General features: G+C 37.6%; 4 protein-coding genes across 6 annotated transcripts; 2 read left to right on the forward strand and 2 right to left on the reverse strand.

Annotated features, from left to right (window-relative positions):
• Positions 1–1564: 1564 nt before the first annotated feature.
• LOC121977197 (GDP-mannose 3,5-epimerase 2-like) lies at positions 1565–4416 on the reverse strand. The gene is made up of 7 exons (XM_042529773.1): positions 4258–4416; positions 3060–3476; positions 2600–2693; positions 2351–2480; positions 2144–2276; positions 1847–2054; positions 1565–1748 (listed from the first exon to the last, which is right to left on the reverse strand). The coding sequence occupies exons 2-7, from the start codon at positions 3473–3475 to the stop codon at positions 1593–1595; spliced, it is 1137 nt and encodes a 378-aa protein (XP_042385707.1). The 5' UTR covers position 3476; positions 4258–4416; the 3' UTR covers positions 1565–1592.
• A 3599-nt stretch (positions 4417–8015) lies between these two features.
• LOC121977199 (cyclin-A2-1-like) lies at positions 8016–14215 on the forward strand. 2 transcript variants are annotated; one of them, XM_042529774.1, is made up of 12 exons: positions 8016–8240; positions 8886–9178; positions 9415–9865; positions 10158–10264; positions 10449–10541; positions 11355–11488; positions 13021–13096; positions 13169–13245; positions 13357–13390; positions 13484–13639; positions 13726–13860; positions 13948–14215. In XM_042529774.1, exons 2-12 carry the CDS (start codon positions 8888–8890, stop codon positions 14002–14004), a joined length of 1611 nt encoding a protein of 536 aa, XP_042385708.1. In that variant the 5' UTR covers positions 8016–8240; positions 8886–8887; the 3' UTR covers positions 14005–14215. The 2 variants fall into 2 exon arrangements, with proteins under 2 accessions (XP_042385708.1, XP_042385709.1); XM_042529775.1 differs by having other exon boundaries at positions 13360–13390.
• A 365-nt stretch (positions 14216–14580) lies between these two features.
• LOC121977201 (photosynthetic NDH subunit of subcomplex B 5, chloroplastic-like) lies at positions 14581–16325 on the forward strand. Its single transcript, XM_042529779.1, has 5 exons — positions 14581–14881; positions 14980–15043; positions 15285–15347; positions 15483–15541; positions 15911–16325. Exons 1-5 carry the CDS (start codon positions 14621–14623, stop codon positions 16142–16144), a joined length of 681 nt encoding a protein of 226 aa, XP_042385713.1. The 5' UTR covers positions 14581–14620; the 3' UTR covers positions 16145–16325.
• Positions 16326–16420: 95 nt separating this feature from the next.
• On the reverse strand, positions 16421–22028 carry LOC121977200. Of its 2 annotated transcripts, XM_042529776.1 has the most exons (8): positions 20984–22028; positions 18542–18868; positions 18333–18464; positions 18122–18202; positions 17956–18011; positions 17656–17736; positions 17449–17567; positions 16421–16816 (listed from the first exon to the last, which is right to left on the reverse strand). In XM_042529776.1, the coding sequence occupies exons 1-5, from the start codon at positions 21789–21791 to the stop codon at positions 17983–17985; spliced, it is 1377 nt and encodes a 458-aa protein (XP_042385710.1). In that variant the 5' UTR covers positions 21792–22028; the 3' UTR covers positions 16421–16816; positions 17449–17567; positions 17656–17736; positions 17956–17982. The 2 variants fall into 2 exon arrangements, with proteins under 2 accessions (XP_042385710.1, XP_042385711.1); XM_042529777.1 differs by lacking the exons at positions 16421–16816; positions 17449–17567; positions 17656–17736 and having other exon boundaries at positions 17953–18011; positions 18122–18264.
• Positions 22029–22190: the final 162 nt, after the last annotated feature.

Here is a 22190-nt window from a genome sequence, read left to right on the forward strand (position 1 = left end):
ATTGGAAATATATTGAATAAACATTTTGATGAATAAAAATGAAAATAATTTATTTGACAGAATAAATATTTTGATGAATAAATGAAAAATGAAAATTTGATGAAATATTTAAAAGAACAATTTGAGTATTTAAAAGATGGATATTTGGACAGAGAAACTTTTGAAATGACATTGCTACCCATCCAAATTTCAAACTACTACCTACCATATCATTTTATAAACTCAAATTTTCTTTGGTGCCGTATTTTTAATTCATAAATTTGTGCTTGGGGCTGTTGCGCTCATGATTTGTCTTTTGGAATGAAAATCGCTTGGATATTCTATTTTATCGTTCTAAATAAATTGTAACTACAGATTTTTTTTTTCTTTCTTAAAATGGCACGTTTTGACTCATAGTTTCCTATAACTTCAAAACTTAAAAACATTTGCCATCTCTTTTAGCTCAAAACAATAGTTTTTGTGCCTCCAAGGTAGTATGGCTTTGGGGCTAAACACACTATGACATGATTTTATTGTCAAATTCATGTGTGGGTCATCAAAAGTCACTTCAACGCTCAAACTAACGGGTCAAATGTAAGTTAGTTTTCAAAATTTATTGGATAGATAATAAGAAAATAAATCGAAGATCAAAAAGAGTAAAATGGATTCTCCTATAGAAGAGTAAAAAAAAGTAAGTATTTTTTATTCAGGTAAAGATTAAAAGAAAAACGTGAAATTATCTCTTTCATAAATAAAACAAAGTGCAGTTGTCGTGATGCAGGCATGCGAGAGCCCATAACTCGCAGGAGCCTTTGACAGTGACAGTAGAAAAAAATAGTTAACCACAACAAGCACTTGATGGATAATGAATTCACGGAGCTCTTAGAAATTTAAATGAAAAAAAAAAGGCATGGATGTCAGTTCATTGTTGTATCATTATTGTCCCATGTTGGAATACTGAATTGATTAAAAGATGATAAATTTATTATAATAAGATAAATGATCAATTTCTGATGGGCATATTCCCTTAAAAAAAAACCATAGGGACATCTGTAGGAGCTCAATCATCTTTTACTAATAATTATTATTGAATCATTATCATATTTTGATAGCTCACCTGTCAATTGGGGTGGTCCAGTCGGAAACAGCTCTTTTGCCCATTCGGAGGATAAGTTGCCGCAGCAAGCCATTAGATACAGTTTGGTCCACGGTCTGAAAAGGACTTGGCATCTAGCAAACTGTCTTCAATTTCAAGGATAAGCTTATAAGTCAGCAACTGTGACCTGAAACAATTAAAGAGCTATCAGATTAATATTTTTTGAACTTGCGAAGTTCAAACATCCAACTTGAATTGAGTTACAACTTACGACAAACTTGCATCGAACAAGAGTTACAACAATAGAATTGAGTTCAGTGATCATGACATTTTGCGTATTACAGCAAGCACACAGATTCAATATATTGATGATATCAACCTATAGACAAAGGTTTCGTCATCAAAAATACAATACAACAATAACTTTAATGTAATATGAGTAAAGCAAATCAAAATTTGCTACTTTTGACTCTGTTTTTGATAAATTGGCTCCCAGACAAGTAGAGGATGTGGGCTTTCATTCTTTCCCATCAGCTGCACGAAGAGAACCAAGCTGCACGGGTGCTTGTGTTCCCACAACCTTTGATGATCCATAAACAGACACGTCGAGACCCTGAGTTTTCTCCTTTACGATCTGGTCCTTTATCCAAAAGTATGTAATCCTCAGGCCATCCTGTTGAAATGAAAGAAATTGTTATGTCATTAGTTAGCAATCCAAGATCATAAAAGCTCGAGTAGCAGGATTCAAAGATTTAACGGCGCATCATGTACCTTAAGTTTCATGGTCGGAGCCCACCCAAGTTTCTCTTTGATCAGGTTGTTGTCGGAGTTGCGACCACGGACACCCTCGGGACCAGGAATGTGGTGGATTGGAAGGTTCTTGTTTTCAAAGCTGAGCACTATTTCAGCCATCTCATTCATGCTTACCATTTCATCACTGCCGATGTTCAATGGTTCTCGGAAGTCTGATTTTGTCAATCTTAACCAACAATAAGAGGAGGAATGCGTTAGAACTTCAAAGCTTTGGAATTATTAATGCAAAGAGATGCCATTTGACATGGTAATTACCTCAAAACACCTTCAACACATTCATCAATAAAAGTGAAGGATCGAGTTTGCAGACCATCACCCCACATCTCGAACTTATCAGTGGAGGTTAATGTCTTTCGGCAAAAAGCAGCAGGGGCTTTCTCCCTCCCACCTGTTTACAGATTCATTTTCATTTACAATGATAATTCTAAGAGATGTAGTTGGAGATATCAGCACACAGCCTACCTTTCCAGGTTCCAAAGGGGCCATAAATGTTATGAAACCTCCCAATGCGGCACTCAATGCCAAAGTCCTTATTGTAGTGCTTGCACAACTCTTCCGTGGCGAGTTTTTCCAGACCATAGGCATCTTGAGGCTATAGTAATGAAAATTTAACATTAGAAAGTGAGAACCTCATTCTTAGTTAACTGTGTAATACAACTAGAAAAAAACAGAAGATAAAAGTCAATCGTTAATGTGTTTTAAGTAGCAAACCTCAGCAGGCCAAGCATCAGATTCCTTCAAGCTCACATTAGTTTCCAGCTGCTTGAACTCTGGGTAGATGCAAGCACTTGAGGCATAAAAGAACCTGCATTCGTATTCAAGTACTGTTGATCTTGGCTTGCTAATTTTTCTTTGTCAAATATTCTCTAGTGAAAAGCAAAATTATGCTAATGGCAGTATCTTATGCTGAAGAAAATTGGCAATTGTATATATGTTACATAGCAGAGATTTTTGTTTTTGTTGTGCCTAATCATAAAGTATTGACCTTTAATTCTTTATCAGTATAAAATGTCTGAACCACCACAAAATTTCAGCTTACTCTGCAGTTCATAATCATGTCTGACAGCATAAAAAAAATAGAAAGAAAGAAATCTGGATCCCATATATTTCAATGTTATAGATATAATCTTCAAGATTCAAATAGGAGACTAGAGATAAGCGATAAGAGTACCTTTTCACACCATTAATCCTTGCAGCTTCAAGCATGTTGAAACTGATCATGGTGTTATTGTACATGATAACTGAGTGGTTGGACTGAATGAAACCCATTCCTCCCATATCAGCAGCAAGATTGAATACATGATCGGCACCACTAGTGACCTTCAAGCAATTGTCCATGACCCTCAGGTCAACAAGATGGAACTCATGACAGAACATATCCTCAGTCATGTGTTCATTCTTCTTCCAATCAGAAGCAATGATGTAGTGACCTTCGCTCTTCAAACGCCTAGCAATGTGTGATGCGATAAATCCTCCTGCTCCTGTGATAGAAATCCGCAACTTCTCTGAAGGCCAATATGGCTCCCTTTCCAAGTTTGCATAAGTGTACTCTCCGTAGCCGGCCACATCATTTTCAGTGCTACCCATTCTGAAACATGTTTGTAACTTTTTAGCGAAATTATAGATTCATTTCATGAAAACTGAAGTGCTTATAGTTATAAATAACTACGGATATTTCGGGAATGGGTGTACAGGAGAACCCAACTTTGTTCGAAATGTAAGATTGGAGAGCATGGTATAGCAGGTTAACAAACAGGCCAGATTCACACAAAAGATGATTCTGAACATTTATGAAATACCAGAAATAATAGGGTTATCTCACAAGTTCAACCAAACCTGGAGAAGTAAAGAAAATTGAATAACCTTTCCTAAGGAAGCAGAGAAACAATCAAAACGTCCAGTCCAACAAACTAAACCACGTCCATCCCGTGGACAAAAAGGCTTTGAACGGACTACAGATCAAAAGCGAAGTCAATCGAAAGCGGGATCTGAATACAACAACAAGCGGTGTTCATGTGAGATATGAATACAGCAGGGAGTGCGTGTGTGCTTGTCGATTTGCAGGTTGATAGAGACTGTACACTGACAAACCAACCAAATTCATATGGAAATATCATAAATCTAAGAGCGAATCGAACAACGACCAACATACGAGAAAAAATATGAAGGAACACGATCATTAACATGCACCACATGCCCAATGTCATGAAATCCAAAGATATTAACGATTTAACGACAAAGAAGACGATGAGACAATGACGAGCTAACAACAAAACCCAACAAACGAAAATCTTCGCGCTTTCGCTTCGATCCGAGAAGAGTACGGAGCATCACCGAACTCGAATCGGGTGAAGAGCGAAGAGATTTACCTCGGAGAGGAAGGAAGAAGACCGATGACGACGAGCGGAGATGAGAAGAGATGAGATCTCGGTGGCCAGTCGAGGTCCACGCCGCCTGTTATATAGAGGATGGGAGGGGAAAAGCTTGGGAGTCCCCCCTTCGTCTTCGAAATGGGATCAGATTTTTGGAATTCGCGATTTGGAAAATAATGTATTTTTAAAAAAATAATTAAATCCTGTCGTTTTCGTCTCCGGTTCTTCTCAAATTGTTCCAAAGTGACCTGCCGGGGCCCATCCGCCCATGAGCTTCGACCAAGGGGGTGGTTGGTTGCTTCACAATAGTCCGGAAAAGATTATTCGTCGTCGGTGGAACGGAGTAAGTACATATCCAGCGGCCAGACCGCTGCCACGTTGTGGCACGACGATTCTCCTTCGCCAGATCATTCAGTTGACTTTCAAGCACCAAGATCCAAAAATATACTAAAATAAATTATAGCACCTACTAATGCTAAATTACACTTATAAAACTATTAATGAAATATTAAAAAACAAATAGTCACGATTCCTTCCAACCAATGCAATTTGTTTCTTATTTATCATCATTAATAAATCAGAAATGTTAAAATAATTTTTTTCAAGCAAATATAAAATCCATTGTAATTCATTAATTATGATCCAAAGGAAAGTGAAATTTTTTTTAATAGTATTAGTACCTAACATTGAATAAACGAAATTATCATCCCTAATAATACCTCATGAATATTAAATAAATGTTTATTGATAGAAGAATAACTATTGATTTTATTAATTTACACAAAAATATATCAACTATCAAATTAGCACGTATCAATATTGGAAGCGACCTTCTAATCATTATTGATCCGATCAAGAATATCATTAAAAAAAAATTACCACATTCCAAAGATAAGACGAGGGTTAAAAATAGAAGTAATTAAAATTGTCTTGCATCAACCTAAATAATCATTTATATAGACTCTAGACCCTAAAATTTTAAAAATAAAAGAATTCATAATATATAGATGATCTCTATTCCTACTCTATGAAATAAGGAAAAAAAATTATTGGAAAATAAAATTAATAAAACAAAGGCTAATATAGCCAAAACCTAATCTCATAAATATCGAAAATATCCTAAATATCATAAAAATAAAAAATACTATAAATAGTAAAAAAATCTTCAGAATATCTGAAAAGGGGCCAAACAATTATTTTTCCTTGATTTCGGAGGTTAAGCAAAAAAAAAAATTTGAAATTATCCTCGAAACGATCGGAGCACAATCAAAGCTGAGTGCGGTTGTTTAGCGCAAGCGGGGCGGCGTTGCGTTCTTTCACTCGCGCAGGTCATCGCTGAAGCTTCGTGCATGCATTACAGTGGTATGCAAAGGCGCGGCAGTCGAAGGTGACATTATGTTATATTTCATTCTCCGTAATCAAGGTTAAGTGATTACCTAATAATCATATAACTAAGGTTATGCATGATAATCTTGAACCAAGGTTATGCCCGATGTTGTTTGGTTAAATTTAGATAATGCAATAAAACATTAGTTGTTTGAAGGTTTTAGTGTATAACCTAATGTAATATTTTACTATATTAGCCTTAGTTCAATAAATAAGTCAAAGTTGCAAGGATCGTCTGACATATAGGTCAAAGTTAAACATTAAAAGTCGCAGGTTCGAACGGGCCACGAGATTGTGGACTGTGAACCAAACAAGGTTGCTCGAGTAGGCCCTCAGCGCCGGTCAGACATGAAAGGCTGACCAGACCGTCCGAATAGTCATCCTCCACAACTTGTAGATGAGGTTAAGAGTCAAATACTAAGATACCCCCCCCCCGGTCCTTGCCGATTGAACCTAAGGCCCGATCGGGCATAGTGTGCCTCTCCAACAACCTGAAAGCCGAGTGAAGAACAGAGTAGTAGTTGCATTCTGTACGGCTGAGCTGGTGATATACTAGCTGAGTGGCAGCCGACCGACCTATAGCGAAACTTAGATAGCTGTCATATCGTACTCCTTTGGAAGTTTGTGCAGGAAATGACAGAGAATATCCCGCCGACAAATCGTCCTTTAGAAGCTTCCAACCTGTCAAGTCACAACGATTTGCGGGCTTGTCTAAGGAGCAACGTCAAGGACAATTTATGGCCTATCCTTTCTCAAAAAACATATTAATGCTTTGAGATGCGTGCATAACGCAACAACAATATTATAAAAGGAGTCTCCATCTATAGGTGAAGATATGCGATGCTTCTTACTTTTACATACCATTTGCTATAGTTCAATGTTTTCATCTCCAAAATCGAGCACTGACTTGAGCGTCGAAGAGCCAACATCGGAACCCCTTCACTGGTTAGTCACTAATGCTCCTTTTGTTGCAAGACAGCGTTAAGTCTTCATCGAGTCAACAACAGAATCACGTCCCAGCTCACTGCCTTCATCGATTTTCAGACAGGATCAATGATATTGTATGGTCGTCCGCACCCTCAATTCAAGTGTAGAGAATTATATTAATCATCATATCGCCGATCTACTATTGTATTTATTTTAATTTTTGAATATATATATATATATAATCATCATATTGCCGATCTACTATTGTATTTATTTAAAATTTTGAATATATATATATATAATAATGATAATATTATTATTAATAGTGATATATATAAATAAATAAAATCAGATAATATTTGTTAATTATTTTTTAAAAAATAGATAATTTTTTAGGTTTCAGAAAATTTTTATTTAATTTATCTAAATCATAGCTAGAAGTTGATTAATTTAATTTACTAAAGTTTTAATCAAAATCCAGTTTAAAAAAATAAAAATCATTCTTCTTCCTGCTCTTAATGTCACTGCTCATTGTCACCACTCATTGTTCGCTGCCGCCATCCTGTGTGAAGGCCATGTTGGCTGCCATCGCTTGTTGCCACGTCTGATTATCGCACCTCTGTGTGCCTGCTGCCACCTCCGCCGTGCCTCTGAGCACTTGATGTTGCTATGTGTTGCCACCTTTGGTAGCCCGTCGACCATTGTTCGTCGCCGCCATCCTGCACGATCAGCGGCGACGTCATGCTGCTGCTGCCGACTACCACCTCCAGCTGCAGTGCCTTTGTACCGTTGCTAGGCGCGCATGAAGCTTCACCGATGACCTATGCGTGTGAAGGAATACGGCGCCACCCTGTTTGCACTAGACAATTGTGCTAGGCTCCGATTGTGTTCCAATCGTTCTGAGGATAATTTCGAAAAAATATTTTGTTTAATCTCTGGATCGAGAAAAGCCTCGGCAGCCTGAGGTAATTCGATTTAAGGTTGGATGGCCCAATTCATAACATTCGCTGACGTTTTGGAAAAGAGAAAAACTTTAAAATCGGGTAAAAACTCGAATCAAATTTGATTATCATAAAATGGTCTGAACCAAATACGACATAAGAGTTGACATAAGATTTTAAAAAAATTATTTGTTTATATAGGTGTACATTTTTTTAGGTAATTTAAAGTTAGGTGAAAAATAAATAAAATGATTAAGGTCTCAACTAAAATTATTAAATATAAATTTTGCATTTAAAGTAGATAGACAGCAATTTCAATCATCACATTATTATTAGTCCCTCCCCAGAAGTTTCCACCAAGTCCTAGAGGACCTTCTTTGTCCGTTGGATTGAGATCGGACGGTAAAGGTCTGACCTCTTTTAACGGGTTAGCGGATGGAAGTCGCGATCCGATCATATTCAGGAATTTTGAAATGGGTCTCGAGCGGCAAAACCGGCGGGGCTTCGATGCGGACTTTTCTACCCTTTTTTGGGCGCTGCTGTCACTCCCTTTTCCGCACTACTCGTCGCGATCGAATCGTCAGAAGGCCGAGCATCGTCGTCGACGTCTCGTGGCTGCGCCTCCACTGAGTTCCGTCGAATACTCTACCGATCCTGACTCTTTTCCTCTAGGTTGGGGGCGTCTGGGGTAGGCGGCGGCCGCGCCGGCGACTGCTGGGGGCTTAGGTAGGGTTCCCACTTCGCCTTCCCATATTTGCCGCATTTAGTCATGCCCTAGTCACGGAGTTAGACTCTTTCATGGGTGTTCGGCGTGCTCCATTTCCGGATCTAGGGCTTTGCCTGTTCTTGAATCGACTATTTTTATTTTCGAATGAATCTTGCATGATGTGTCTTTTGTTTGCTTCGATACATTTGCCGACGAGCTGTTCGATCTTGTTGAAACATCTTACTTCATGGATTTGATGTGAGCTTATCAGATTCCATGGTCGTTTTATTGCAAGAAGTCGTTTTTACTGTTTTAACACCTAAATACATGACCCAGACCATTTACGTCGTCTAAGTCCTAACAGTTACATTGATGTATCTGAAGCATTCAGTCGACGATTGAAATGGTTTTTCATGAAAGCAGAACTATTTGACACGCATGTTCTCTTTATTGTTTCCTTTGGCTGGTTTTTAATTAATTGAGTCAGTGAAATAAAAACGCGACCTTGCTGCCATGAAACATAATTCTGAGCTAGGTGGTTTTACTTGGAAAATTATGGACGCTAATACTTGGATGTGTATACACTGATGATGGAAATCTTCATACCTATCCTCTAAAAGAGATTGTGTTAGAGCTTTTATAATTGAGAATATTACCCTTTCCAGTAATGAAGAAGGAAAATCGCTCAAGTTCTGCTCTTGATGCTCATTGTGGAAGAATTACGAGGGCACGTGCTGCTGCTTTCCGTGCAACTGGTGGATTACCTCCTTTGCCATCGTCTGTTGCAAATCCAGAGAGGAAGCAGTCATGCTCAAAGAGAAGGGCTCATGATGAAAACAGTTATATTGCTCCATGTCCGATAGGTTCACAATGCAAAAAGCGTGCGGTTTTGAAGGATGTCACCAACACTTCTTCTCAGAATGCATCTAAAGCATGGATGTCAACCAGCAAAGTCCAGGTTTAGTAATGATTCACCTTTGGCTATTTTCCTTAAATAATTCTCCCTTCTCTATGCTCTAGACTAGGCTTCCGAAATTTAGAATGGAAAATCATGTGCGTTAAATTAGTAATTGACTCTCTTTCACTTTTCTTCAAATACATTAAAAAATGTTGACTCTGTTGAGTTACTTTTACTTATTCTCTTAGATGTCAGGTTTTGATAATGAGTTTTCATTTGACTGTTTCAAATTCCAGACTTTTGCTGTTCGAAGGCAAAAATCAGGTCCTCCAAAAACTAAAAAGTGTGCTGATTCCAAGGCTTCAAATTCTTCCATAGTTGGAAATGTTTCAATCAATGATAATGTTGAAAACATGTCAGATGTAGAAGCGCAGAAGCTGGAAAGGCTGGTATCTAAAGAATCTTCTTCATTGGAAAAAGTGATAGACTCTGTATCACACAAGGATATACCAAGAGTAGTTAATGAGTTTTCTAATAACAATGATGAACATAAGACGATTGAAGAAGCATATAAGATGAAGATTTTTGAGTCAAAAGATTCTTCTTCTTTGGAAAAAGGGGAAGATTACCTTGCAGTGTTCAAACACCTCGATACCACTAGGGAAAGAGAGAGCACATGTACAACAAGTTTGGCTAGAGGACATAACTTTGATGGAAACCTTGAATTCACAAATCAGACAAAGGAAGGTTAACCCTTACTCCTGGCCACTTTTCCTGTTTAATAATAAATTTGATGTCTGATTAAACAATATGCTATCTTTGAATTGCACTATCAGCAATAAGATATGATAGTGATGCCAAAAGTGATCAAATTACTATGTTGCATTTTGTTTGTTATTTGAATCATATACTAACTAAAGTTTTAAACCATGTATCTCCATAACAGCCAGTGTGATGTCTTCTTTTATTAGATGACTTAGTTGATTTATCAAGTGTTGTTTTTTTTTCTCAATAATGTAGTAATTTTGGTTCAATTTAGGGAAATTTAGCGCATTGGATTTCATAGACATTGATACAGACCCTCGAGATCCTCAATTGTGCTGCACTTACGCTTCAGAGATATATACAAACCAATGTGTCATAGAGGTATTTTTTAATGAGCTTCTTGTTCTAATGTCTGCATTCTTTTGAGTGTTGTTCTTTTATTGAAAATATAGGCTTTGTGCAATCATTTTCAACAAATGTTTATTTTTATCTCTTCAGTTTCCGTACCTTCATGGCCCTCTAGAATTTTTGATGGTTCTAACATGCCAAGTCTATTCTTTATCAGCTTGTTCGGAGACCAGCTGCTAATTACATGGAAACATTGCAGCGAGATGTCACTCAGAGTATGCGGGCCATTCTAATAGATTGGCTTGTAGAGGTTTGTTAGTTCTTAACCTTTTTACCATGTTTATACTTATCACTATCAATTTATCATCTGTTTTAAATAAACCAGTGAACTTTTACTTTTATTAGTTTATTTTTTTTGGTTTATTAGAAGGAAATAAATGTCTGATAACTAATATAAAATATTAGAGTTGTAGTTTTTTTTTTCTAGACAGTAAATTCATGAGTAAGTTTAAACAAATGCAGAAATGAAGTGCTGATCTTTTAATAAAATTATTTTTAGTGGTATTTTAGCTTTATAAATTTAACATGCGATTACTCCAATCTGCTTGCTCTATTCTTCTTTCTCTCTCTTTTTTTTTTTTACTTTTCTGCTTGCTATAGGCATTTTCATTACGTTGTTTGTCATAGATCAATGGTTGCTGTACCTGTCTAGTGTCTACATTGTCTACCTAAATGACTTGATTTTGTTGTATGGCATTTGAAAGAGTTGCAACACAGTACACATTACAGTGCCTTTTTTTTGTTCATTCAGTGAATCTTATTAATCTTTTATCCTCTGACATTTCTTATGAAAACTACCATTCTTAGTATCAGACTGATTATGTTCACAAAGCTACATTCATCATATGCATTAAATCAGGAAGTTTATTTTTTTATGATCAATTGTAAGATCTACGTTAAACTTTGGTTCTATGTGATCTGATCTGTCTCATTATCTTTTATATAAAACTAACATTATTTCCCTATATTTCTCTAAGATAACTGGTACAGTATAACTGCCTAAGCGCTAATTTTTGAATAAGTGCATTGTTGTAGCCTTGAAGTTTCTGCACATTGTCTTCAGGTTTCTGAGGAATACAAGCTTGTCCCAGATACACTTTATCTCACTGTACATATAATTGACGAGTTTCTCTCACAAAACTATATTGAAAGACAAAGGCTTCAGCTCCTAGGCATTACTTGCATGCTAGTTGCCTCGTAAGTTTACTTTTGAACTCCCATGCTATCTTCTTATGTCCTTGAAGCTATTGCCTATAATACTTATTCCATTAGACTACATTCAATTTTATTATCGCTGCACAAAATCTCAGTTATTATTACTAGATATTTTTTCTTGATTGTGCTACATTTTGTATTGGATCAATTTGCTTTTGGGGCTCATTCATGACATGTTTGGTTTGTAGAACTTGCGATTCTTTTCCTCATGAATTCTCATGGACAAGTTATTCCTATGTTTGGTTTCAAAAATGGACTTGAAATACTTCTAATGGAATTGCCTTCCCCTGATCCTTAGCTATTCTTTTCATCATTCCATGAAATATTTATCCGTAATCTATCCATTTTTTAAGAGATATATATTTTGAGAATGGCAAATTGAGAGGGCCGAGTGAGACAAGTGAGTTGGGAGGGTTGGATGGGCTAAGTGAGTTGTATAGTTTATGGGGTGAGGAATGAGATGGGTTTATTAGATATGCCAAGTGAGTTGTATGGGTTAAGCATACTCAATAGGTTAGGCAAATTGAGTGGTTGAATGGCTGGGGTAGGCAAGCCAAGAGGGTCAAGTATATCTTTTGGTTGAACGAATTAGGCAGGTAGGGACTATCAAGTAGACTAGTTAAGTGGATTATGTGGTGTTAGACCCACTGAGCAGATTGAGCAAAGGTGGACAAGCTGATAAGATGAGTCAAGTGGACCAAGTGGATCAAATGAATTGAAAAATTATTTCTTTTCGTAATATTTTAGTATTGTAGAGATCATTTTTTATCTAGCTTTGACAATATTCCTACAAACTAAATGTAGGAATGAGAATGAACCGTCCATATTTCATTCTATGGACTAAACTAGAACTGCATATCTTAGTCTATTGCAACAATCCCTAATAGTATTTCCCAAAATGCAGAGAAAGTTCAGGGGAGAAGAGAAAGCGCAGGAGAAAAGAGTGAGGGTAAGGAAGAAGTTAATAGGAAGAGGATAGGTTAAGCAATCTCTTGTTTATGTTTCCTTAAAGGCACAGAAACCTTGGTTTCTTTCTTTCCCTCTATTTTCTTGTCAGAGAAATAGGGGAGGTAAAAATTTGAGTGGGCAGTCTGTTCACTAAAAAATCTCTCCTTTTTTTTTTTAAACAAAGAGCCAAGGATTTTTTTTAGTTTGTAAACTTGATCCATTAAAAAAAAACTAAGAAAATACTTTTGAAACTTTTCCTTGACATTTAGTGACATCATGCTTAAAATGTGCCAATTGTACGGATCAATTTTGGTCAAAATTGAGAAATAGGTTCCTTGAGGACCATATGCTCATATATTTGAAATGTGTTTGGCATCAATATGTGAGGGTCAATGCTGAATTGATTAAAAACACGCTCACAACTCTCTCTATCTAGTTTATTATTATTATTACTACTTTTATTAGCTTGTTGTAGTAATGCACCCATCTATACTATGGTTGAATAGTAGGAAGACAGATTATGCATGCTTAGCCAATGAGTCCCTAATAACTTGTCCTGTACACAGAAAATATGAAGAAATATGTGCTCCACGAATGGAAGAATTCTGTTTTATAACTGATAACACCTACACCAAGGAGGAGGTACATTATTTCCTTAGAATATCTACATCTGTCCTTTGATTCAGCAAGCGGCTAAATAACTTGTACCAACAGGTTTTGGAAATGGAGAGTCAAGTGCTCAACTATTTGGGTTTTAAGCTCTCATTACCTACGACCAAAACCTTCCTCAGGTATATTGACAATTTTTCATATGAACAACACCTTTCAGTTTGATTCAATTCAACACCTACCTATTGGGCTGGTTGTGCTGGCTGATTTAATCTGGCAACAATCATTTGCAGAAGATTTTTGCGTGCCGCGAATGCATTGTCTGAGGTATTCTATGTTCAACAATCTTATTACTCATAACACATGCCTGCTATTTGTTCAACAATGACTCTTCATCATCTGCATTTTTCTGGAATCCAGAACCCAACGTTGACCTTTGGGCATCTTGCCAATTATTTGGCAGAGTTGACCTTAGTGGAGTATAGCTTCTTAAAATTTCTCCCTTCCGTCATAGCGGCATCCGCTGTGTTTCTCGCGAGATGGACACTGCAATCCCATCAGACAAACCATCCATGGGTAGGCATGAACAATCACCTCTGCTCATTCCCAATCACCCAAGCGTATCATTCAACTCGATCAACCTGTTTTGATTTCAAATACAGAACTCCACTCTCGAACATTACACCTGCTACAAGGCCACCGATCTGAAAGAGGCAGTGCTGGCGCTACGAGAGTTACAGATGAACAGCAAGAGCTCTCCACTGAACGCCATACGCGAAAAGTACAACCAGCCAAAGGTAACTCAAAGAAACTGTCTAAACAACGCGGTGATTCCCCCTTCTTCTACTGCCAATTACTCAAATCTCTAACATTTCGTTTCGCAGTTTGAGAGGGTAGCCACCCTCACGTCACGATTGATCCAAGGATCGCTCTTCTTGTAACAAACGATGCTGTGTTCATCTCCAACGTAACCGATTGGTCTTACTAAAGGGCATGCTTTGTCCCTTTAAATATGGCTACTAATACGGTAGCTTCTCTTGTTTGTTCCCTTGTAGAGAACTTGGTTCCTGTGTTGTGTCTTCCCATAGTTGCTGTCTGTAACAAATAACGATAACTATTCATGATAATGTTACTTCTATGTAGCTTGTGTTATGTACACCCTCAATTTCCTATTCCATATTCTGTCACTTTGCCACGAGAGGTGTAAATAAATTGCCCCAAGGGATTTATGATAACTGTCATCTCTAAAGAACGAAGTTACCGTGGGATTATTTCCTTGGATGAGTGATTAGGAGTAAAATGATGTCGTTTGAAATTCTAGGGTGTTTTCAGTAGTTTACAAATTACGAGGGGCATAAAGTTGTTCCTCTCATCGGATAAGGTAATTGATGGCTTCCCTTCCCGATTTATTTTATTTTGACAAAAAATTGATGTTCTTGTATTTATCTAACCGTCAGATTCGCATCTGACGGTCGTCACAGCGTGTACACAAGCGGACCACACTTAATTTAAGCAGCAGCAGCAGAGAGAGAGAGAGAGAGGGAAAGAGCCAACAAGATGGTGGTCGCTACAGTGTCTTCGCCGTCCCTCGCCGTCGCCGCCTTGCCGCCCCCGGCAACGTCTTCCTCCTCCGCTAGGATCCCCGCAGCGACCGCTGTTGGTGTTCCTCACATGGAATCCCTAAAAAGCCTTGAATTTTTCCGCGCCGGGATCGGGCGTGTGCGTCGCTCCACGCGGCGCAGGGCCGGACTGACGGAAATCGAGCCCGACCTTGATGAAGATCCGCACGATAAGTGGAGAACCAACGGCGTCAGCGCCGTGAGTAGCTTCCTCCTCGTACTTGGCCTTCGATTTCTTTCTTCCCATCGATCTACTTTTATTGCATATAAAAAGGAGCCGAACTCGGCGATCTGCAGGAGGATTTCAAATACGGGGAGTACGATGGACATCACACGTATTTTGAAGGCGAAGTGGAAAAAGGTACCAAATCCGATCGTAGTTTAATGCAGTGATTTTCCTTTTACTTTGCCTTTCTTTGATAGAACCGAATGGAATGAAGAAAGAAATAACTAATAAGAAGAACAGAAGCAGAAACGAAATCGAACGGAATGATTCATTTTATTTGACAAATGAAACAATTCATTCTGAAAACTCACTCCATTGATTCATATTCCAAATAGCAAACTCATTATTTTGAGTCATTTGCTGTTATTCTGTGTAGGAGGTTTCTGGGAGGCTGTGGTGGCCGAGTATGAAGCTGCAGAGCCACCTTGTGGCTTTCAAGGTGAGACAGTAAAGACTGTGGGGTTTGGTTGTTTCTGTCCAGTTCTTGCATTTCATTTGTGTTCCTAATTTATCTAATGGAGGTTTTGAATCAAGATCACTATCAGTAAATTTTGGACATTTCAATCTCTTGCAGGGCTTATTTCTTGGTTGTTTCTCCCTGCTGTTGTAGCTGGTTTGGCTTACAAAGTACCAGTTAAGTACTTCAATTTCGCTTGCTATGTAATGTCAGTGATCCCTTTCTCAAGGAAATAACTATCATAGTCATAGTTCTAATTTAAAGGATGGAATTGGAATTGAGTTTCATTTTTTTTTTCTTCTTCTTGCTAATAGAGATACTCAAATCATGATCACTTTTTCAATTATGTAAGAAAATTTATATTATACATGTATATATATAAGCTTTCACAAAGTGTATGTAGGCGATATACGTGAACCTTTACATATGTATACATGTAAAGTAAGATAAAAGAATAATTTTTCAACACAATCAAGTTTGGCTTGACTGACAAACTCTCTTAACAATTTCCTGATGCCATGAGATGTATTGTTTGTTTTCGGCAGGACGATTACTTGTACATTGGAGCTGCAGTGTTCGTGGTGGTGTTCTGTGTAATTGAGATGAGCAAGCCTGATAAGCCTCACAATTTTGAGCCGCAGATCTACAACATGGACAGAGAAGCTCGCGACAAGTTGATCGAAGAGTACAATTCCATGGACATTTGGGACTTCAACGAGAAGTACGGCGAGCTCTGGGACTTCACCGTCAAGCCAAGAGATGACATAGTGAAGCGTTGATGGCATATTTACAAGTCGAAAGGCCATTAAATCAAAGTTGGATGTAAATCATTGTATTTATTTTGATTTTCTGCTAATTCTCAAATGATATTAATCATTACAGCAAAAGTGTATTAGTTACGAACAAGTCGTTGCCTTATGTTTTTATTACAGTTAATTTTATATGCTTTTATCTCATCAAGAATCCTTGTTTCTGCGTTTTTGTTATCTTAGTTAAACAACTAGCACAAAACCATACCTACTCTTAAAAAAAAAATTTAAACAGCCACAGGTCAATTGACACAGTAAATCTACTAACTTCCAACTGTTAAATGTTAATATTAAATAAACATTCAGATATAACTCGATCATCCCAAGTTTGCCAAGTTTCTCTCTCCCTGGAAAGTTGTGCTCTACGGATTTATTGTCCACTGGAATTTGATCCTACTTTGCCTCAAAGAGACAACTTAAACAATGAGAATGTGGCAAAGGATAAATATATCACAAACCACCAGAGGTATCTGAAGGCTTCACAAATCAACCAACTCTTCCATGTGTAAGGTGAAACTCCATAACTTTAGTCGGAAGACCATGAGGCACTTGATACCCACAAAGCAGAAGTACCTTCTAGCATAGAAACACTCGGTCGACTGCATCAGAAGGGCCGTGCTCTGAACGGTGGCGTGCATCTGACTGCAGAATTGATAAAAAGAAGTAAAGATTGGAGTAGCTGAATTCAACAAAAAATAGGCTATGCCAGTTGCTTCGAGATATAATGATGCTTAAACATCCAAGAGTAAGTTTATTCTCACAGACAAATGACATTTGATTAAACTATAGATTCCATTTTCAATCAAACTGAAGACATAATCTTAATGTGGAGAAGTACAATTAGTTAATTTGATTTCTTCAAGTAAAGATTGGGCTATATGTTAGGCATCTTTTTTTTTTTTTTTTTTTTCCTTTTTCTACCAACAGTGACCTTCTCTGGAGAAGAAAGAAATAATTGTGTTTGAAACAATCCAACTTAAAGACAATAAGTCCTTAACCTTGAATTTTCAACTACATAAAAGTTTCTTTGCTTGTGCTGGGGCAGAGAGGGTAGGTTATAGAGTAACAAATAGATCAGGAGAGCGAACATGATGTATAAAGAACTATGCAAGTCCCTTGTAAAAATAAAACAAGGCATCAAAGTACACAAGTGACTCAGAAATGGGGCCAATTGAATTTTATCTTTTCATGCAGCATGAAAAAAAAGATTTTGACAGGTATCAATTATAAATAATGACATGTTCTTAGTGTCAAACAAATGAATAAATTCACACCTTAGCCCTTGGAGATCATTTTCAAAGTCATAAGCTAGAGTTGGATACTGAAGATAGAACTCTAAAGGAGCTCATGACTTAAAGATAGGTTGAAGAAAGAAACCCCATGCGACTGCCAACTGAAATGGACAACAAAGATTAGCACCTACAGGAGGTAAAAGTACAAGAAGATTGTAATCTGCATCATATAAAACCACATATGCTTACCCTATCTTACTCGAAATCGGTCCAAAGCAATCATATTAGCATAGACAAACTTAAGTTTCTAAGTAGCCTGACAAGTATTTCCTTCATTCCATGGAAACAAAAAGCAAAGTAATAGAGTTAGCATCTGATTTTTGTAAGGTAGAAAAGCAAAAACCCAATTATATTAAAATCACAAACTGCTATTCGCAACAGCTTAAGTAGGGCTGCACACTTGTTCCTAAAATGTCAATGAAGTTGACAGATATGGCCCTTAAGCATGCATCTTTAAATTGCGCAACACATTTAGAATACAGAACTAACCTCCAACAGAATAGCCAACGATTTTACTCAAGCAACTCCATATATGAACATGCTTCCTGTATGTTAAACTTGAAGTTAACCAACATTTACTTTAAGAATATAGTTTTTAGTACACCAAGTTTGAAAACTCAATTTGTCAACTAGCTCAACAAGAGAGATTAAATACCTGGACAAAGTACAAGACATAAATTTGAAGAAATAGGCACAAGGTCTTGGACCTTTTCACTTGTAAATATGGCTCCCATAGCTAGAGAAAGATTTTAGACAAAATATGTCACTTGACTAATATTTGAGACGATTGTCAAAGGCCTATAAAATCATTGCAATCGTTTAAAAGGGCTTTCATTCAACAGGACAAGAAGTTGACTTCCAGGGACCTGAAACAACAGTAGATTTTTGCTTGCTCCCATCTTTATCAATCACACCAGCATCAGTATCAGCATCAGCATCTTCCATTGAGATCAAATGTATGGAATACTCACCATCTGATAGCCAAGCATATTGTGTTTCTGCAGAAAAACATAATTTTTAAAAAATCAAACAAAATATACTAAAATAGAGATGCTTGGAACAATTTAGAACACACTTGAAGAAATATCAGGAAGAACAGCCAACAATTGCACTTCCATGAAATTTTCTAGTTGGTATGCATGGGCATCCTTGAAAGGCATAGATGATTTAGCATTGAATTCCAATGCCATTCCACTTTCATTAAAATTCAGAAAGTGTAAACCACCAGCTGAATCCAAGATCAAATATTTCTTCTCTGACAGAACATGGATGCAAACTGCTTTTAATGATGCAGGAGTTGATTTGCTGCCTTTACAACTTTGCAATTCAGCAGGCTTGATGAAGACAAAAAATGAGTAGAGATCACCGGAGTCTTGCCTCACTCTGACAGTCTTAGGCTTATCTGCATGCGAGAAGACTATGGAATAACTTTTTATCTCAATAACAACAATATAAAAAAATTAAAACATTGGCCAAAATTTTTACCGTGAAAGATATATATGCACTAACATTCTTCCTAGGACAATTATTAATCATGGATGATTCTAAAATGGGAATTATAGCCATGCATATAACTTTGGTTAATTTGATGGGTTGCAGATTTCATATTAACAAACTTGTACGTCCGACACTCCTATCCTCTATCCTAATTGGTGTGCCTAACTATCCTATGCTTTAATTAGTTTATTAGTTCTACACTCCTATTCTCTATCCTAATTGGTTTATTAGTTCTATTATCAGCATGACATTCACAGTAAAAATTTCTTCTATTAAATATGTTAGAAAAGCTGCAGATTTGTGTTAATGCCCGCAAAAATTTCAAATGAGAATTAACAGAGAAGGAATATTAACAGATTTCAAACCAAGGCAGTTTATGTTAAAGCAAAAGAGTAGAAGTATCCAAGCGTTTGATCCCAGTATAATTCAAATATAGGGTTTAGGGTTAGGATGAACTATCAACTCGACAACAAAGAGAAGGAATGTTGAAAGAAAAAAAGACAGTTTGGACTATCATTTTCCTACCTAGGTTCTTCACACTATTAATTTCTAGACTCTCAGCAAAAATTTATCATTTCTGTAAATTTATAATATACAAAAATCACCAATAACAACAGGAGAAATAAATTTCTAAGACCAAATTCTAAGAAAAGCCAGTTTTATTTAGGTCAACCAGAGAATATCCTTTGGTCTCTGTCTACACCTTACACCCCCAACTCTATTTGATTAAAGATATTTCTAACAATAGAATCTCTTTATCATCTTAAAGTATACTCATTCATTTTATAATCTGTCAAAACAATGCCGAGTGTTCCTGAATTATAGATATTGTTGTATCTTTGACTTGATCATTTACAATAACCCCACAAATCCCTCTTAACTTTCTCATATCTAGTTAATTAACATTATGTTTCTGATTGATCAACACTCTGATTCAGAACTATGATTCGCCAAATAAATATTTTCTTGTATCCTAATGAACTTAGATGTTTAAGATGGTACGGACATGTACGACCAAAAACATTTCTCTTTGAAACATATACTTCGAGTATAATCATTTTGTATCCATATCGTAAAGATAATATACATAAAAAACTTTAAAAATGTTGGTAAATTCAACTAGAGTTATAATTATCAAACTCATAGTAACTCTTAAATTTAATTACATTATCATACATGTCATTTACCACATTGGCCTAATTTCTAGATAATTCCTTTCTTCTCTAAATCCCACCAAAATTTCAGACAACTATCAAAAGTTTCATAAGAAAATACACTCAAATGACTTCTTTACCCTCTCTATTTCTCTATTATTTGTCTTGTTAAATAAATAGCATCTATAGTTGATCAATCAACCACAAAACAAAATTGATTGTTTCTCTCATCTCCTATCCTTCACTAATAACTATTTCCCAAATCATGTTACAACTTACAACATCAATTTACTCCTTCTATAATTGCAATAGCATAGTGTGCCACCTTCATTCATTTAAATTGGTACTAAACCTTTCACTTCATTTCTCATACATCTTCTTAATTCTAAGTTGTGTTGAAAAACTAACTTAATCAAATTTTATTAACCTATCCAAACTTCGATAGAAATATCCCACTGCCATTTTATCTAGGCGCTCCCATATTTTCCTTTTGATTTGAACATTCAATTATTCTTGAGGGACCCCTCATATGCTATTCAAAGGTTATATTGGAAACCCTTCCTTTATACCAGAATAAGTGGGACAAGAATGGCAATGATACAACCGTGATGAAGTTATGAAATGCATATTTCTCTTTATTGTTTTACTTGATATGACCCATCAACAAACATATTTCAGAAATATAACAGTAAATATCAAAATCAAGAATTGTGAAAATCCAGAAGAAAGAATCGGATGCATGCCTATCTTAGCTCAAATATCAATATTGTTAAGGAAGAAACATGGAGAGTCATAAGTGGGCTCTTAACAAAGGAAAAAAAAAAAAGAATATAACTTGGTAAACTTATGGAGAGGAGAGCAAGTACCACCCTTTTCTTCAATTGCAGAATTCTTTCCACTACGTTCACAACCACAGTGGATTCCGGATTCCTCAGGCACCAACGAACTCTTGATAATGTTCGGCAAATTCTTCTTGCAGAGATCTCCGATCGAAGCACTTGCTTTCTTGACGGCTGAAACGCGGGATTTCGAGAGCTTGCCTTTGATCAGGGGTCGAAGGGGAAACACCCGAATGCCATCCACCTCTCCGAGGAGCATAAATCCCATCGAAAGCTTGATCGAGTAGATCGGTAGCGTGAGTTCCACCACTGCACACTTCATGAGATGGACGGTCTCCTCCTCCCCTGCAGCCAGCTTCGCGGCGAAGACCCAGATCTGATTAACAGCAACAGAGTGGATTACAAACGCGTTGACCGATCCAGCGAGCCGTATCGTGTGGCCGTGGCGGAGGCTGAGGGCGACGGCAAACCGGCCACGGTCGTTTCTGAAGTCAAGTCGGGCGGGATTGAAAGCAGTGCCGGAGCCGCCGTGGGAGAGGAGGATCCAAACGCGGAGCTGAAGGCTGGAGCCGGCGGCGAGGGGCGACGCAGCGAGGAACAAGATACGGGAGGAAGGGAGCAGGCGGAGGAAGCAAGCGGCGGTGGAAGGCGGGGGCACAGCGGTGTAGCTGGGGCCGGGGAAACGAGTCGGGGTGAGGGAAGGGTACAGGAACGCGGACAAGTCGTCGAGCATGAGGGCGAGGGAGCGGGAGGAAGGCTCGTAGAGAAGGGAGGAGACGGAAGCGGCGGGGGAGGAGGAAATCGGAAGGGGAAGCCTGGACGCTTGGAGACGCATAACACCGCCTGGAAAGCGGCCGCCTGGTGGCGCCGCCGTCGGGTTCTACTCAGCACTGGAAACCATCGCCTCGGCGCGACGGAAGCAGGGCCGATTTCACCCCGGCGAAGCGGAGCAAGCAAAGCACGAAGCCACGAGCAAAGATTGGATCCCTGTGAAATCGGCTCGGTGGATCTCAATTGGAGTTTATCGCCTCGATCGCCGTCGGCTCAGTGCTCGACGATATGCCGCAGTGAAATATTAAAATTAGTTTCACTCGACCCCTACCTTATTTTGTTTTGCAACATTGGTCCTTATTGAATAAAGACAGGAACATAACAAAACAATGGGCTAGATTGGCCATTATTGTTAAATTTAAACTTTTGGTGGGCAAATGATAAATTAACTCGGAGTTTCAAC

This window comes from Zingiber officinale, chromosome 4B, assembly GCF_018446385.1.
Source record: "Zingiber officinale cultivar Zhangliang chromosome 4B, Zo_v1.1, whole genome shotgun sequence".
NCBI lineage: Eukaryota > Viridiplantae > Streptophyta > Magnoliopsida > Zingiberales > Zingiberaceae > Zingiber > Zingiber officinale.

Excerpts from the sequence above, each read along its gene's own strand:
- LOC121977199 (XM_042529774.1), top strand. The coding sequence starts at position 8,888 with ATGAAGAAGGAAAATCGCTCAAGTTCTGCTCTTGATGCTCATTGTGGA. Across the intron at positions 13,640-13,725 it reads ATCAGACAAACCATCCATGG|AACTCCACTCTCGAACATTA; the intron begins GTAGGCATGAAC and ends TTTCAAATACAG. Across the intron at positions 13,861-13,947 it reads AAAAGTACAACCAGCCAAAG|TTTGAGAGGGTAGCCACCCT; the intron begins GTAACTCAAAGA and ends TTCGTTTCGCAG.
- LOC121977201 (XM_042529779.1), top strand. The coding sequence starts at position 14,621 with ATGGTGGTCGCTACAGTGTCTTCGCCGTCCCTCGCCGTCGCCGCCTTG. Across the intron at positions 15,348-15,482 it reads GCCACCTTGTGGCTTTCAAG|GGCTTATTTCTTGGTTGTTT; the intron begins GTGAGACAGTAA and ends AATCTCTTGCAG. Across the intron at positions 15,542-15,910 it reads GTTTGGCTTACAAAGTACCA|GACGATTACTTGTACATTGG; the intron begins GTTAAGTACTTC and ends TGTTTTCGGCAG.
- LOC121977197 (XM_042529773.1), bottom strand. The coding sequence starts at position 3,475 with ATGGGTAGCACTGAAAATGATGTGGCCGGCTACGGAGAGTACACTTAT. Across the intron at positions 2,481-2,599 it reads CTGATGCTTGGCCTGCTGAG|CCTCAAGATGCCTATGGTCT; the intron begins GTTTGCTACTTA and ends TCATTACTATAG. Across the intron at positions 2,277-2,350 it reads CCCCTTTGGAACCTGGAAAG|GTGGGAGGGAGAAAGCCCCT; the intron begins GTAGGCTGTGTG and ends ATCTGTAAACAG.
- LOC121977200 (XM_042529776.1), bottom strand. The coding sequence starts at position 21,791 with ATGCGTCTCCAAGCGTCCAGGCTTCCCCTTCCGATTTCCTCCTCCCCC. Across the intron at positions 18,869-20,983 it reads TGCAATTGAAGAAAAGGGTG|ATAAGCCTAAGACTGTCAGA; the intron begins GTACTTGCTCTC and ends TCTCGCATGCAG. Across the intron at positions 18,203-18,332 it reads AAAATCTACTGTTGTTTCAG|CTATGGGAGCCATATTTACA; the intron begins GTCCCTGGAAGT and ends ATCTTTCTCTAG.